This window comes from Thamnophis elegans, chromosome Z, assembly GCF_009769535.1.
Source record: "Thamnophis elegans isolate rThaEle1 chromosome Z, rThaEle1.pri, whole genome shotgun sequence".
NCBI classification, from domain to species: domain Eukaryota; kingdom Metazoa; phylum Chordata; class Lepidosauria; order Squamata; family Colubridae; genus Thamnophis; species Thamnophis elegans.
In genome coordinates this window covers 53,429,687-53,443,387 of record NC_045558.1, presented here as the reverse complement: position 1 = coordinate 53,443,387, position 13,701 = coordinate 53,429,687, and the positions used below count along the sequence as shown (strand labels likewise).

The following is a 13,701-nucleotide window of genomic DNA, read 5'->3' as shown; positions in this document are numbered from 1 at the left end:
CCGTTAACATTGTATCTTTAACCACTTCTTCTTCTAACGTAGTTCTTAATAGGTAGCTTTATAGTTCCTTGATTATTCTTTCTTCCGTTCCCATAATAAGTTTCTTATCCAACTCCAAACTTCTTAAGTTAAAACCATACTCCCTTTTTCCTATCTTGATTGTATTTGCAATTGTGAAAACCAACCTATATCAATCCCTTGTTTTTCTAATTCTTGTTTTAGTTTTAGTTCCCCCCTTTCTGTTAAGATATCTTCGTATCTAATAATATTTTTCATACTACTAATATTTGGATATGCCAATGCTTCCATTGTTGAAAGCCACATTAGTATTTCTAAATAATGTTTCCCTTTAACTCTTTCCCATATTGTTACTAATCCTTTTTTTACATAATGTCTTTGAAAACAATCATGTTTCCTACTTTTATCTTACCACAAAAAAGCATTCCAACCCAATTGCAAATCATACCCTCCAATGTCAATAATCTTGTATTTCTCAATAAAAGCCATTCTTTCATCCAAGCTAATCCCGCTGCTTGATAGTATAAATATAAATCTTTATTGTGGTCGAAGACCAGGAATACACATTACTTTTTACAATATATTGAAAAGTATTGACATTAAATATATATTTTAAAAGTATTGACATTAAAAGTGGATAATAACATACATGTTCTCAAATTGTTAAGGTCACTCCCTGGTTTACCGGGGTGAAAAGCCTATAAGTATGGGAATAAATACAATGGTCCAGAAATTGTTAGAGATATGTCTAGATAATTGGTACAAGATGACAACTATACTTCTGTAACCAATTTTTTTCTTATGGACATTGCAGCAGCACAGAACTTTGCCACTGCATATGTGGTAGCTGGGTTTGTGTCCTGGAGAAGAAAGCCTACATAAAAATTGTCTGCCCTCCCTGGCAATCTCTCTAATAAAGGGAGAATATATGCAGACCTACAAACTCTATATAGCTCACAATGTAATAGAGCATGTGAGATATCTTCAACTTCTCCTTTACCACATATACAAACCCGTTTGCTATTGATGTTCTCTTATACCTGCCCTGGAGGAGTGCTGAAGGAAGAATATTAAATCTGGCTCTCAGGAAAGCTATTCTTTGTTTTGGGAAGATCAGGTCATTTAGCTACCTTGCCGATTCCCACACTCCCTGTTTGATACTGTCCCTACTGTGGAGAGGCAACCTATTTAGATCTTCTTGGAACTCTATGTCCTTCATTCTATTGATGACTACTTGCTTTGCTTGGTCAAAGCCTAGAGACATTAAGAATACCGGTGAGAGCCCATAAGAGCCCAGGTTGTACTCAATTGCCTGTTTCCAGGGGGAGGGGAAGTTATCAGTCAACACTAGTGGGGACAGTCCCTCTGGAAAGAAATACATTTTAAACCAATGAATGATCATCATCTTCCAGGCTCTTATCTGAATTTGAGGCATGCCTGTCTCAATTCTTAACTGGGCATTTGGAGTTCCTTTGGGTGAAGCTAAGATGGCTTGCAGGAATTTGGTTTGTATGGTTTCTAGCAAGTCTTTCTTTGCAAGGATTCCTGTTTGTGCCCCATATAGAATTTGCGCCAATGTTTTGGTCTCAAAAAGTTTCAAGGCAGCAGGTACTAACTGCCCTTTGCCTGTGTAAAAGAAGTGTTTAATTGCATTTGAGGACCTATTGGCTGTTTGCAATATATGATCCAAGTGTGCCTTCCATGTCCCTTGCGAGTGGAAAAACACCCCAAGGTATCTAAATGTTCTAAACTGTTCCAAACTATGTCCTTCTATTTTCCAGGAGTATTGGCTAGGTCTTTTAACAAAAACTAACATTTTTGATTTATCGAAGTTAAGGACCAGCTTGTTTTGCCTGCAATAGCCAAGTGTTGCCCTAATTGCTCTCTTCAGTCCTACAGGGGTTTGTGAAATGATAGCGGCATCATCAGCATATAAGAGAATTGGAATTTTGTGTTGTGCTAGGTTAGGAGGATGGAGATCAGGTTCTGTAAGAGATTGATCAGGGGATTGATATAGAAGTTAAAGAGGGAGGGAAACAGGATGCAACCCTGCCGTACCCCTTTTTGTACCCTTACTGGGCCAATTAAACTCCCTTGGGGATTGCACCTCACTTTCAAGGTGGAATTGGCATACAGTTTTTGTATGAGGAAGAGGAGGTGTTTATCGATAGGTGTGCATTTTAATTTCTCCCAGAGGGTGATCCTGGATATTGAATCAAAGGCCTGCTTAAAATCAAGGAAGGCCACAAAAAGAGAAGATTTATTTTATACGTATATTTTTGTACTAAAGATTTTGTACTAAAACTGGCTTGTTCATCTTTGATTATCTCCTCTGAAATTAGCCAATCCTGAAGTTTATAGTTTAGGTGTTTGGCATACAGTTTACTAATAACACTCAGAAGACTAATGGATCTATAATTGCCTGGGTCATTTCTATTACCTTTTAAATAAATTGGTATGATAATTACTACTCCCCAATCTCTTGGTATATGGCCTGTTTTATCTATAAATGTAAACAGAGATGCTAACTGGCGTTCTTTTTGATTATTTCTGGCAGGACATTATCAGCACCGGGTACCTTATTAGCCTTTAGGCTCCAATTAACCGGGATATCTCTTCTGGTGTAGCATGGGGGCAGTAAGGAGTTTGGTCCAAACTACTTTGGCTCTCCTTGGTTACATAGTTAGGGTCTGTATAAAGCTCCCTAAAATATTCTCCCTGGGCATGAATCAGTACCTAATTAGTTGAAAGTAGGGGAGGTTTCCCCAATCCTCTGGTGATGTACCAAAAAAGGGATGCATTTTTTGTCCTGACTGACTTAATTAGCCTATGCCAAGACTCCTTCAGAGCCGCACTTTTCTTTTAGAAGGGTCTTATATTGTGCTTTCAACTGCTTTAAGTAGTGAGTGTGATCCACAAAAGGGGAATTTTTACATTTCCTGTACTCCATATTATATATCCTTTTTAATTGCACGCAATCTCTATTGAACCATTTTTTATTCTTTGAGACTGGCCTTTTGGAGTGAACTAGTGTTCTGTTAGTGAGAACTGATTTCAAATTTAAAATTAGTTTCAAACCTATCTAAGTAAGATCCTCCAAACTTATTCCTTAGTAGAGATGTATGTAGCTCTAAGGTTTCTGGAACTAACATCCATTTAGTAACTTCCTTAGCATTTTTATCATTCCATTTAATTTTTATCTGGGTATTTTGACTCTCTAATCTGGGTAGGTAGGCTGTGCCTGCCCTTAGAGATTTCTGGTGTAATGTGAGAGTAAGGATTATTGCATCATGATAGCTTTCCAGTTGTGAGTCTACCTCCATCTTCTGTAAGAACTTCAGGTCATATGATATTATCCAGTAATCAACTGTGGATTTTCTTCCTGCTCCCCAATAAGTATATCTGCTGGGTAGTTGCCCCATGTGGACCCATTAAGGATACAAAGATCCAAATGTACAGTCATCTATCTTACACACAAACCTGCCCGATTTGCTTTAGGGTCTTTAAATAGTCTGGAATGCAGGGGTTCTCCTGTTACATTATCATAGTGGATCTTAAATTGATTAAATAATGCTTGATCATTTGGTCCCATTCTAGTGTTTAAGTCCCCCCACCTATAATTATTGCTGCTTTGGGGTAATTGTCACAGCAACCAAGAATAAAATCTTCTATGCTGTCCCAAATCTTGTTGATCACATTATTCTTATTAAGTGGAGGAATATATAGTAGATATTAAAAAGCAAAATCTCCACCTTACTCTTTAAATAAGAGTAAGGTAGTCACAACCCATGGCTTGAAAGGTGGCAATCATACACATTTAAATTGCAAGGATGTATTAACTAATGTCACAATACCCCCTTTAGCTCTCCCCGCCACCTTGCTTGAGACAGCCAGGATTGAGTTAACCCAATAACCATCTAACTGTATCTCTGCGAAGGCCCAGGTTTCATGTAAGAAGAGGCTGTCAAATTCTGATATATAGTCAAAAAAGAGTTGGTCTTTTGATGGAACAGACTAACCGGTTATAAGGGAAAGAGGGTCATCTTTTGCAGCTATCAGGAAACTTGATTTATACAAAGAGAAGTTGTCTAGTTGTTGCCACAGTTGTTTTGCTGTTTTCACTGGAGGGAGAGATCCCAGGCTGGAGGCATGGTGTTTCTTTCTTTTCCCCCATGCCTTTTTAATCCTCAGCAGCAACAAAAACTTTTGTCTGTGTTATGGTCTATTATGGTCAGTGTTATTTCCACTGAAAAATGTTAATTAAATAAAAAAACGATCCAATGGGCATACTAAAAATTGATAAAATAAAGTAAAACCAGGAGGCACCAACTGCAAACACGCTCTGGCTGCACCAGTTGCAGCTCTGCCCCCTGTAATTCTTTTTTCTAGTGCCTTCTTAATTTTTTCTGGGATTTTGGTTATTCTAGTTTTCTCTAAATATTGTTTTATTTTCCCTTGTAGAACCTTCTCATGTTGATACATTGACTTATCAGCCTTTTTTCTCTTTCCTTTTTCATTTTGTAAGCCAGCCAACGTCCTGGTTTATTTGCATTTTCAAAAAAGTTTTGCTTTGCCAATTTTATTTTATTTGCCAAGTGCTCATTTTCTACCAGGTTTGATTTATGTTTTTGTAGTTCCATCATATTTTTTACTTTATTTTGTGGGTTTTTCTGCAGCTCCATCTCCAAACTTTTCTACTCTGATTCCAACTTCTTTTGAATTTGTCTGTTCTGTCTATTCTTTTTCCCTAAATATGTCATTGCAAGACCTCTGATATATGCTTTACCAGTGTCCTATACGTTCTGTAATGATGTGTCTTCCTTTCTATTTTCCTGGAAGAAATATGTCAATTGTTTTTCCATATATTGCTGGAAACTTTTTTCTTTTAATATTCTTGAATTTAAAGTCCATATCCCCTTTTTCCTCTGTCCCTTCCAAGTCATTGTTATTGGATTATGATCTGCCCATGTGCTTATATCTATGTCTATCTTAATTGTTTTGAGTGTTAGCTCTGTTGACATCCACATCATATCAATTCTTGACCACGACAAATGTCTGTTTGAGTAGAATGTATATTGTCTTTCTTTCGGGTGTCTTATTTTCCAAACATCTTGCAAATTTAATTCTTCCACCATTGTGAAAAATGTTTTGGGTGGGATTTTTCTTGGCTTCTTGTTCATCTTTGTAGATTTATAATCTATTCCATTATTTACAATTGCATTAAAGTCTCTTAATATACATATATCTTCATAGTCATATTCTATTATCTTCTTGTGTAGTTTTCCAAAGAATTCTGCTTGTTTATCATTTGGGGCGTATATTGTCACTAATAATATCTTTCTCATGTTCATTGTTATTTCCACCATCAGTGTTCTATCTTCCCCGTCTTCAAAAATTTTATTTGATTGTATTGTCTTTCTAACATATAATGCTATTCCCTTTTTGCTTTGGTCAGCCAAAGTCATATATAAATTACCTAGTTTTGCCTGTTCCAAAAATTTTACGTGTTGCTTTCTAATATGTACTTCCTGTAAGCATATAATGTCCAATTTCAATTTCTCTAATTTGTTGAATGTTCTTATTTTTGTTGCCGAGTTTAATCCGTTTATATTAATGGAGAGCTTTAGTTGATCTAGTCATTCTTAGCTCCCTCTGCTCCTTTGTCTCTTTGGCCATTGCTCCTTCTCTTGGCGCTTTCTCTTCCTGTTCTTTCCCCAGCTCCCTTTGATCTTTCCCCTTAACTTCCTGGTGTTTAGCTCCTCCCTCTTCTCTTACCAGCATTCCCTCCTGTGCTGCTATATGTTGTTCAGAAAATAATTCTGCTTTTTCTATTGTATCTAGGCTGTATCTTTTTCGTGCCAGATTAATCGTAATCCTGGAGTCGCTCACACCAGCCCAAGCAGCAGACTCCAATAAACTGACCCCTGTTCTTGGGCTCCATCTTCAGGTTCTTGCTACATTAATCCATTCGCTTTATAGTGGCCACGTCAAGTAAAAAAAGGGAAAAAAATAGGAAACAAGGAGAAAAAAATAAACACATAAAAGAATATTGATCAAAAAGCACTCATCCACCCAAGGAGAGAAAAAAAACATGAGAAAAAAACCCACAAAATTAATTCCACAATGGTAATCCACACCTCATTGCAAGAGGTTAAAAAAAGGAGATTAAAAAAAGGAGAAAGATAAAAATTGAGTAGATAGAAAATGACCCAAAGTAATCAAATGAAAAAAGGAACCTTTAGTATGAGTTGTCTGGGTTATCCAAGTTTCTCCCCTCCGCCCTGATAGGAAAAAGGGGGAAAGATACACTATCAGGAAGACATTATCAGAAGCCCATTATAATGTAGCCAGGGAAGGCAAGGCAACAGCTGGTCTTATTTCTTTCTTCTAAAGGACTTTTATCAGTTTGTTGTTATCCACAATGGTTCAAGGTCAATTCTTCTACCGGGCACCATTTACTACTAGACAGCAATGCAGACAATTAATTCAACATATTTTCTTTTAAGTTCCTGACTTTGAAAGCAAATCTCAATGATTCTCGAAAGTTACCAAGAAAATCAAAGGCATAGAATGAAAGTTAAACACCGAGCTTCTGATTTGCTTTCTAACATCTTTAAGCAGTTCTCAAGATCTATCACTTCCTTTCTTCTATCTATCATCTCCTTCTGTTCGTGCTGGCCCGAGGGAGGGAGAACTTTGTAATGTACGCTACCTCCCCTTCTTCTGCCACTCTTTAAAAAGCTTTAACCACAGGTTAAAAAGTTAATTTACAGGAATGTTGCATTTTCAAGCACTCTTATAATCTCACACAGATGTTCATCACGTAGATTCCCGTGCTGTCTGGCCTTCCAACTGTGGTAGCTCATGTTGGCTACCTTTCCTGCTTTAGGTCCAAAGGCAAATGCAAGTAGGTGTGATTGCGGGTTCCCCAATCACACCTACTTGCCCCCCCTCTTCACTGTCCCCCCAGGACAACTATGGTAGGGTTAAAAATAACCCCTCACCTGATACAGCAGGAATCTGATAGTTCTTCAGAGAGCCCTCCAGAGAACATGCCCTGTTGCTGGGATTCAGGCCACACCCACCCTGCAGATGCTTTCTTAGGCAGTTACGAGTATCTTAATACAGAAGAAACTGGAAAGATTTCCTGAGTTCTATCTATACTGCAAATAGATCCTGATGATGATTAATTAGCTTTTGGCAGAGCAAACAATTAGCTGTAGACAACTAATTAAATAAAGTCTGCCATATTTTCACAATATTTTGAACATAGCATTTCAAGTTGCATTAATGAAAAAATGCATGACTGCAAGGCAAGCATGGGAGCAAAGTGAAAGGGCAAGCTATTTGGAAAATATGAAAAGGAATGCAGATCCCAAGTCCTCAACCTGTGTCCCCTGAACTCTCCAGGAACTATAATCATATATTCATTTCTATGCATTTGATACAAGTTCAAAGAGAGGTCAGTGGCCCTGCTGTCTTCAAGGGCTGCAATAACAAATTCAGGGAAAACATTTATTTTTCTCCCAAGTTTGGAGCAGTGTTTCTTTATGAAAGCTGGCTAGGAAATTCTGAGAGTTGAAGTTCACACAACTTCAAGAAAAACACTAATTTAGAATATTTAAGATTAGGTTTCAGTTAGACACAGGGCCAAAGGTCCGATATAGATATCACAAGACTGTTACTCTTAAGGCAAGCAAACAAATCTAATTAGATTTTTCTTTAAAACAAAACAAAACAATTGGGAAGATGAGGTCAAAACTGCTTACTGGTATCGTTCTGCAGCTGACTGAGAAACCAAAAGACATGGAAGTTCTTAGACTAGAAGTTCCATTGTCACTGAGAGCAGCTACTAGACTTGGGAAATTCATTAACCAATTTTCCATGTCATACTTTTAATTGCCACTATAAACCATCTTAGGGCTTTGGAAAAATAAAAACCACTCAAAGTCTTTTAATAGCTGTGAAAAAAGAGACTAAAAATAAACAAACTACATTAATTATGAAGCAAATAAAGAACAGTCTACTAATGTTTACTAATTGAACATTTACCCCAAATCACATCTGTTTTCCTCCTGGAAACCAAGCACAAAAGTTTTAAGGGCGGGCAGGTGATGGAATTCCCAAGTTTAAAAATCATCAAGGTTCTGGAAACAATTGAGGGTAGCCTTCCTTTTAGAACATTTTCTTTCCTTCCATATTTCTTTGTATGCTATTTCCTCATAGGGCTGTAGGTGATTTACACTACATAGAGAGTTTTTTAAAATATTCATAAAATTGAAATAGAACAATTCACTAAAAACAGAGGCATTTGCTATTACTAACACAATAAAATGCTACTATTATTGGGCTGTATAGGGAGCACAGATTTTACCACAAGACCATTCTCAAGGAAATAAAGGAATAAGTTAAAGAATGGACGTTTCTTCAAGTCATGTCAAAGAACTTTTGCCTAAAATTTATCTTTTTCTTTTAAAGAATAGAGGGTGAAAGTAAGTACCGATAGGGAATGAAGGTCTGTTGTTCAAAAGAAAACATCTCGCTTGGTAGAAATAAACCCTGGGATCCCCATACTCTGGTAGCGAGTGATTGAAAATAAGATAATTTAATATCTCTTCTTCAGCATTAATAATATGATTCATTTCTTTGTAATAATAGCAAATCTTTGATTGTGATATGAATAAAAACATATGGAAGATCATTGATTTTTCTTTTTTCATATACATGAACCAAGTAAAGCATGGTTGTCTGACCTTTTGGCTTACCTGGGCTGCACTGAGTGAAAAGGAATTGTCTTAGGTCGCATATAATATATATAATATAGTTAATCTATATAAATAACAAACTTCCTTTCTTTTTTTAATATTTGTATTATCTTGCGGAGCCACATAATTAACTATCCAGGGAGGCATGTGGACATGCATGAAGTAGAGAAAGAATAAGGAAGAAAGAAGTCAATAGGAGTTCTTTCTTCAACACAGCCCATTGGCTGAATATTTTTTTGTGGAACCTAGGAAAAAAAATGTTTTCTGCTTATATAAGGAGAGCATGACTCTTCCTAAAGCTATCTAGTGAGTGACACGACTAAATAGATTTTCAAGATCTAGATTCAGTTGTTCTACTGTCAAGCTATTTTACGCACTACCTAGGAATTTTGAAAGTTGTAGTTTCAATACAGCTATAGATGACAGGATTGCAGAAGGTCATGAAGAAGCAGGCCTGCACCAATTACTGGGATTTATTCTTAGTAAGGAATGGAAGCAATGGTAGTTTAGGATATTCTATTGGAGTGACACATTGGGTGTGTCCTGGGACAATCAGATCTGGGCTGCAAAAATCTGGATAACAATGATGACAGCAAATATGGTATCTATGCTGTCATCTTATCTTAGTCAATAAGTATTGAAATTGGATATCATAATCTGTTGCCCTACCCAACTCTGATATCCTAGAAAAATGCATAGGTTCCTCTGGGGGATGTTCCCTGGCCTTCAATAAGAACAATTTTATGTTTATATTTTTCCATATGAAATCCCTCCTGCCTTGAGTGCATTTCTACCACTGAGCTTTTAAAAAAAAAAATGCACAACTACTGCCATTTATCCAAAAGAAATCCAGTAAAGCTCGCCATCTTGTGGAGGAATTAGAAATGTCTATAATTCTTATTTAAACCAGCAGATGTTTGAAAGATGAAAAAAAGTAATGGACATCCCCACCACCTCTTTTTCTTTTAAAAAAAGAAATCTCTTAAAAGTCTCCGTGTTAAATTTTGAACGGATGCCAACACCTATTTTATTTTTAGATTTTTGTATAGTCAAATATAAACTACCAGTATCATTTTCTTTCACACCACATTTTAAAACATCACTTAAATTTGATGTTTTAAATGATTGATGCTCTATTTTATCCTTTAAAATCCATTGCCAAATGTTTATCAGCTCCTCTAGTTCTTTTTCAAAAAAGGTCGTCTTTTGAACTGATTGCTCTTTACTTACAATAGGATGGTCGATCTACTGGGGTCTCAGAGCTGTACTTATACGTGAAGAGGAGGATCAGAGAGTATGATTATATAATCCATGTTTGGGGCTATCATATCTAGGGTTGCAAAAATCTAAATTACTTAATGGCAGAAAAGAGATATTCTATCTAGCCAAGCTTTGAATTTTTCCCAATGCTATAACTGCGTTAGTATAAGGCCCTGGCAAAGGTATTGTTGGGAATTTAAAAAAAATGGCATTGTGATGCTCTGGATGATAGGATGAAGGAGAAAAGAGAGGTAACGTTGAAAGTGACACCAGAATATTGAGGTTCTGCACAAAGGGTTAATGCTGGTTCTGCAAAGCTCATTGAACAATTCTAAATCTAGAGGGCCTTTTGAGTGGCATGCATACTCATAAAGATTTTACCTGATATTGGTTAAGGTGGGGTGATTTTTCAGTGCCTCTGCAAAAGCCTTTGCTCCTTCATCCCCAATCTTGTTACCCCACATTCTGCCAAAGACAAAAAGACCAGGTACATTAAAGAATATTACCATCATGGTTTTTTTAGAAATATTTTTTAACCCTACCTTTATTATTTTTATAAATAACTCAACCCAGCAAGCATACTTAATACTTCTTTCTATTCTTATTTTTCCCCCACAATAGCAAGTCTTTGAGGCAAATTAAGCTGAGGCAAAGTTACCCAGCTTGCTTTCATGCATAAGGCAGGACTAGAACTCATATCTCCTAATTTTTAGCTTAGTACATTACAATAAGCCGTCAGAATCACACTATCCCTAAGGTTCTTTTTTTTAAAACAAAAGGCAACTGGACTTTCTGCTCTGGTTCTGAAGCTCTGGCTTCAGAAAGCGCTTTGGGACAACCAGGTCCTGGATGACTGAGAATCTCCACAGACATAATCACACTAGTTGAGAATTCAGGAAGTTGAAGTCCTCATGCATGGAAAGTGCTTAGGATGGCAATAGTAGGTTCAGACTTAGCATTATATGTGAATTAGGTCAATTGTGCCTTTTTCAATAATCTATAGATAAGATATATGTAGGTAGCCCTTGACTTACAACCATTTATTTAATAACTGTGTGAATTCATGGCAATCTCTGAAAAAGTCAGTTACAACTTAAATTTGAACTTAAGTCTGTCATCTCATCCTTGCAGTCATATGATCATAATTTGGATACTTAGCAAATTGGTTTACAATCTGTTGCAATATCCTGTGATCATGATTTGTAATGTTTTTTGCTGGTTTCCGACAAAAACCATTGCTTAACTGGATTTGCACTAGCAACTGCATGACTTGAATTATAACCACATGATTCTTATGACTGTTACAAAAATGCAGTAAAATCAGTTCCAGTCAAAGATGACTCGCTTTATGTGGCAGTGGCTTATAATGGAAATTCTGGACTCAAAATGTGGCCATAAATCAAGGCATTCCCATGCATGTGGTTTAACATTATGAATAAAAAAATCTATACTCTTTCATTTGGAAAACAAATTTGCAAGTAGATAAAAAGCTGGGATTAGAAATGAGGTTTAATAAAGCTAGACTACTTAGCAACATAAATGTTAAAATGAAGTTACAGATTGTCTTTGTTTAACAATGACTTGTTCAGCGATGGGTCAAACTTACGATGGTGCTGAATGACCAGACCTCATACATGGTGATCATGACTTTGGGTTATTGCAGTGTCCACAGTCATGATCACTACTTGTGAGTTTCCCTGCCAGTTTCTTGCAAACAAACTCAATGGGGAAGTCAGCTGGAAATAGGAAGTCATGGACATGTGAGGTCCTCATTTAGTGACCCATGTGGCCCTTGCTTAAAAACCACAATTGGACTCCTGGAAGTGTTGTCACTAGGCAGGAAGCTCACATAGTTTTTTGGCTTATGACCATATCACTTAATGACAGTTTCTGGTTCCCATTAGCCTCATTAAATGAAAACTACATGTACTGATTTCTGTCCAAAACATTTTTTTAAAAATGCCATACTTACCCAATTTCATACATAGTTTTACTTTTCTTGATGGCATAAGCAAGACTTTTCCCTCCCTCGCTTGTTATCTTGTTTGCTCCTATCCTGCAAAGAAATTATTTTTCTCAAAATCAAATCAACAAACATTTTTATTTCAATGCTGTTTTAGATATCTAACATTGTTTTGGAAAAAAACTGGTCTTTTCACCATGGCTCAGTTAGCCTTATGTCCCATTCCTACTTCTTCTTGTGCCATATCTGTCATGCCTGGATCTCATTTTGCCTTCAATTTTTCCCTGGAAGATTAAGTGAAGTATGCCATATTTCTCTGGGTGTTGCATTGCTTGTCCAAAATATTCTAACTTTCGCTTTTTAATGACTTTGATTATTTCCCTTTGCTTTTCCCATTCCTACATCAGCATATAATTTGATAATCTCAGTTCCAATCAGTGGTGGGTTCGTCTGTATCGGTAGTAGCTGGGAGAAATGGCCACCGTACCGATACGGTGGCTCATTTGGCCCACCCGCATTCCATGGCCGTTTAATAACATGATCAGCCCATTGCGCATGTGTGTGCAGCGTTCAGTGCCTGCGCAACCTCCACCAGCCAGCTGTGTGCCACAGGGTGGTGGTGTGTGCAGGTGTGTACAGGCGCACACAGCACACATGCCCATCTAGGATGCCCAGCTCCATGTGCAGCATACCGGCTGCGCCGGGGTCCGAAACCCATCACTGGTTCCAATCCTTATCCTGCGTTTATTACCTGTGTTCTGGCTTGCTGCTCCGTGGTGGTGTTCTGCTTTCAGATATGTAGAGGTTTAAAGCCATCTGACTTTGTTGCCCTCTTCTTTCTAACTGACATAAGCTTGCAAATACTTGTCAATTATATCTCTGCTGTGACTGGCAGATGGAGAAGACATGCCTAAACCAGTTTAGGCTGTTTTTACTACTTTACAGTTATAATTAATCAGTTTCACATTTGCCACACTCTAAGTCACAGGTGTCAAACTTGCCGCATCATGTTATTGTCATGTGACATTTTTCCTCTTTGCAGAGCTGGGGTGGATGTGGCCTTTGTGTGTGCATCCAGCCTGTGGGTCACCAGTTTGACACTCCTGCTTTAAGTAATAGCTAATTTTTAAAAAGTGGAAACTTCCAACATTCTTTAGAGAAGAAGCCAACAAACTAGTCTGCTATGATATCATTCAACCAAGATTTAGCACTGCATCTAAACAAAACTACTTGCCTTTTACTAGTACAATATGCTTTTATTTCATACTATGTACTCTTTCTGCTCTTTTATGAATTTTTAAAAGTACCGTATTTTTCAGAGGATAAGATGCACTCTCCACCCCCCTAAAAGAGGCTGAAAATTAGGGGTCTTATACGCTGAATGTAGCTTTTTGCAAGCTTTTTTTTAACCCCTAATGAGGTGCTAATGAGTGAAACGTTAGCACCTCATTACGGCTGAAAAAAGCTTTGAATATTTTTACTGCAGCATACTCACATCTTTGTATAACGATACATCTAAGTGAGGCTTGGAAGAGTAAAGACAAACAAAATGGAGTCTGTGCTTCAAAAACAATTTCTCAAGGAATGGAAAATCTACTTCTCTCCAATGCCACACATTCTTTTGCAAATTGTGGCTATCTTCTTTGAATTTTCTCATTTAAGTATGGCCTTTAACTTTTCTGTGGAGCAGATAAT

At 37.1% G+C, this 13,701-nt stretch overlaps 1 protein-coding gene across 3 annotated transcripts in view; it reads right to left on the bottom strand.

Annotated features, from left to right (window-relative positions):
- The window catches only part of NOD1 (nucleotide binding oligomerization domain containing 1), a 78,962-nt gene that overhangs the window by 17,981 nt on the left and 47,280 nt on the right, over positions 1–13,701 (bottom strand). For all 3 annotated transcript variants that reach the window (XR_004256926.1, XM_032236681.1, XM_032236682.1), the window contains exons 7-8: positions 12,016–12,099; positions 10,425–10,508 (exon numbers count right to left, since the gene is read on the bottom strand). Coding sequence is in view for 2 of the 3 variants with exons in the window: in XM_032236681.1 (XP_032092572.1) it covers positions 10,425–10,508; positions 12,016–12,099 (168 nt within the window). In the remaining variant the exon portion in view is untranslated. The remainder of the gene's footprint in view (positions 1–10,424; positions 10,509–12,015; positions 12,100–13,701) is intronic.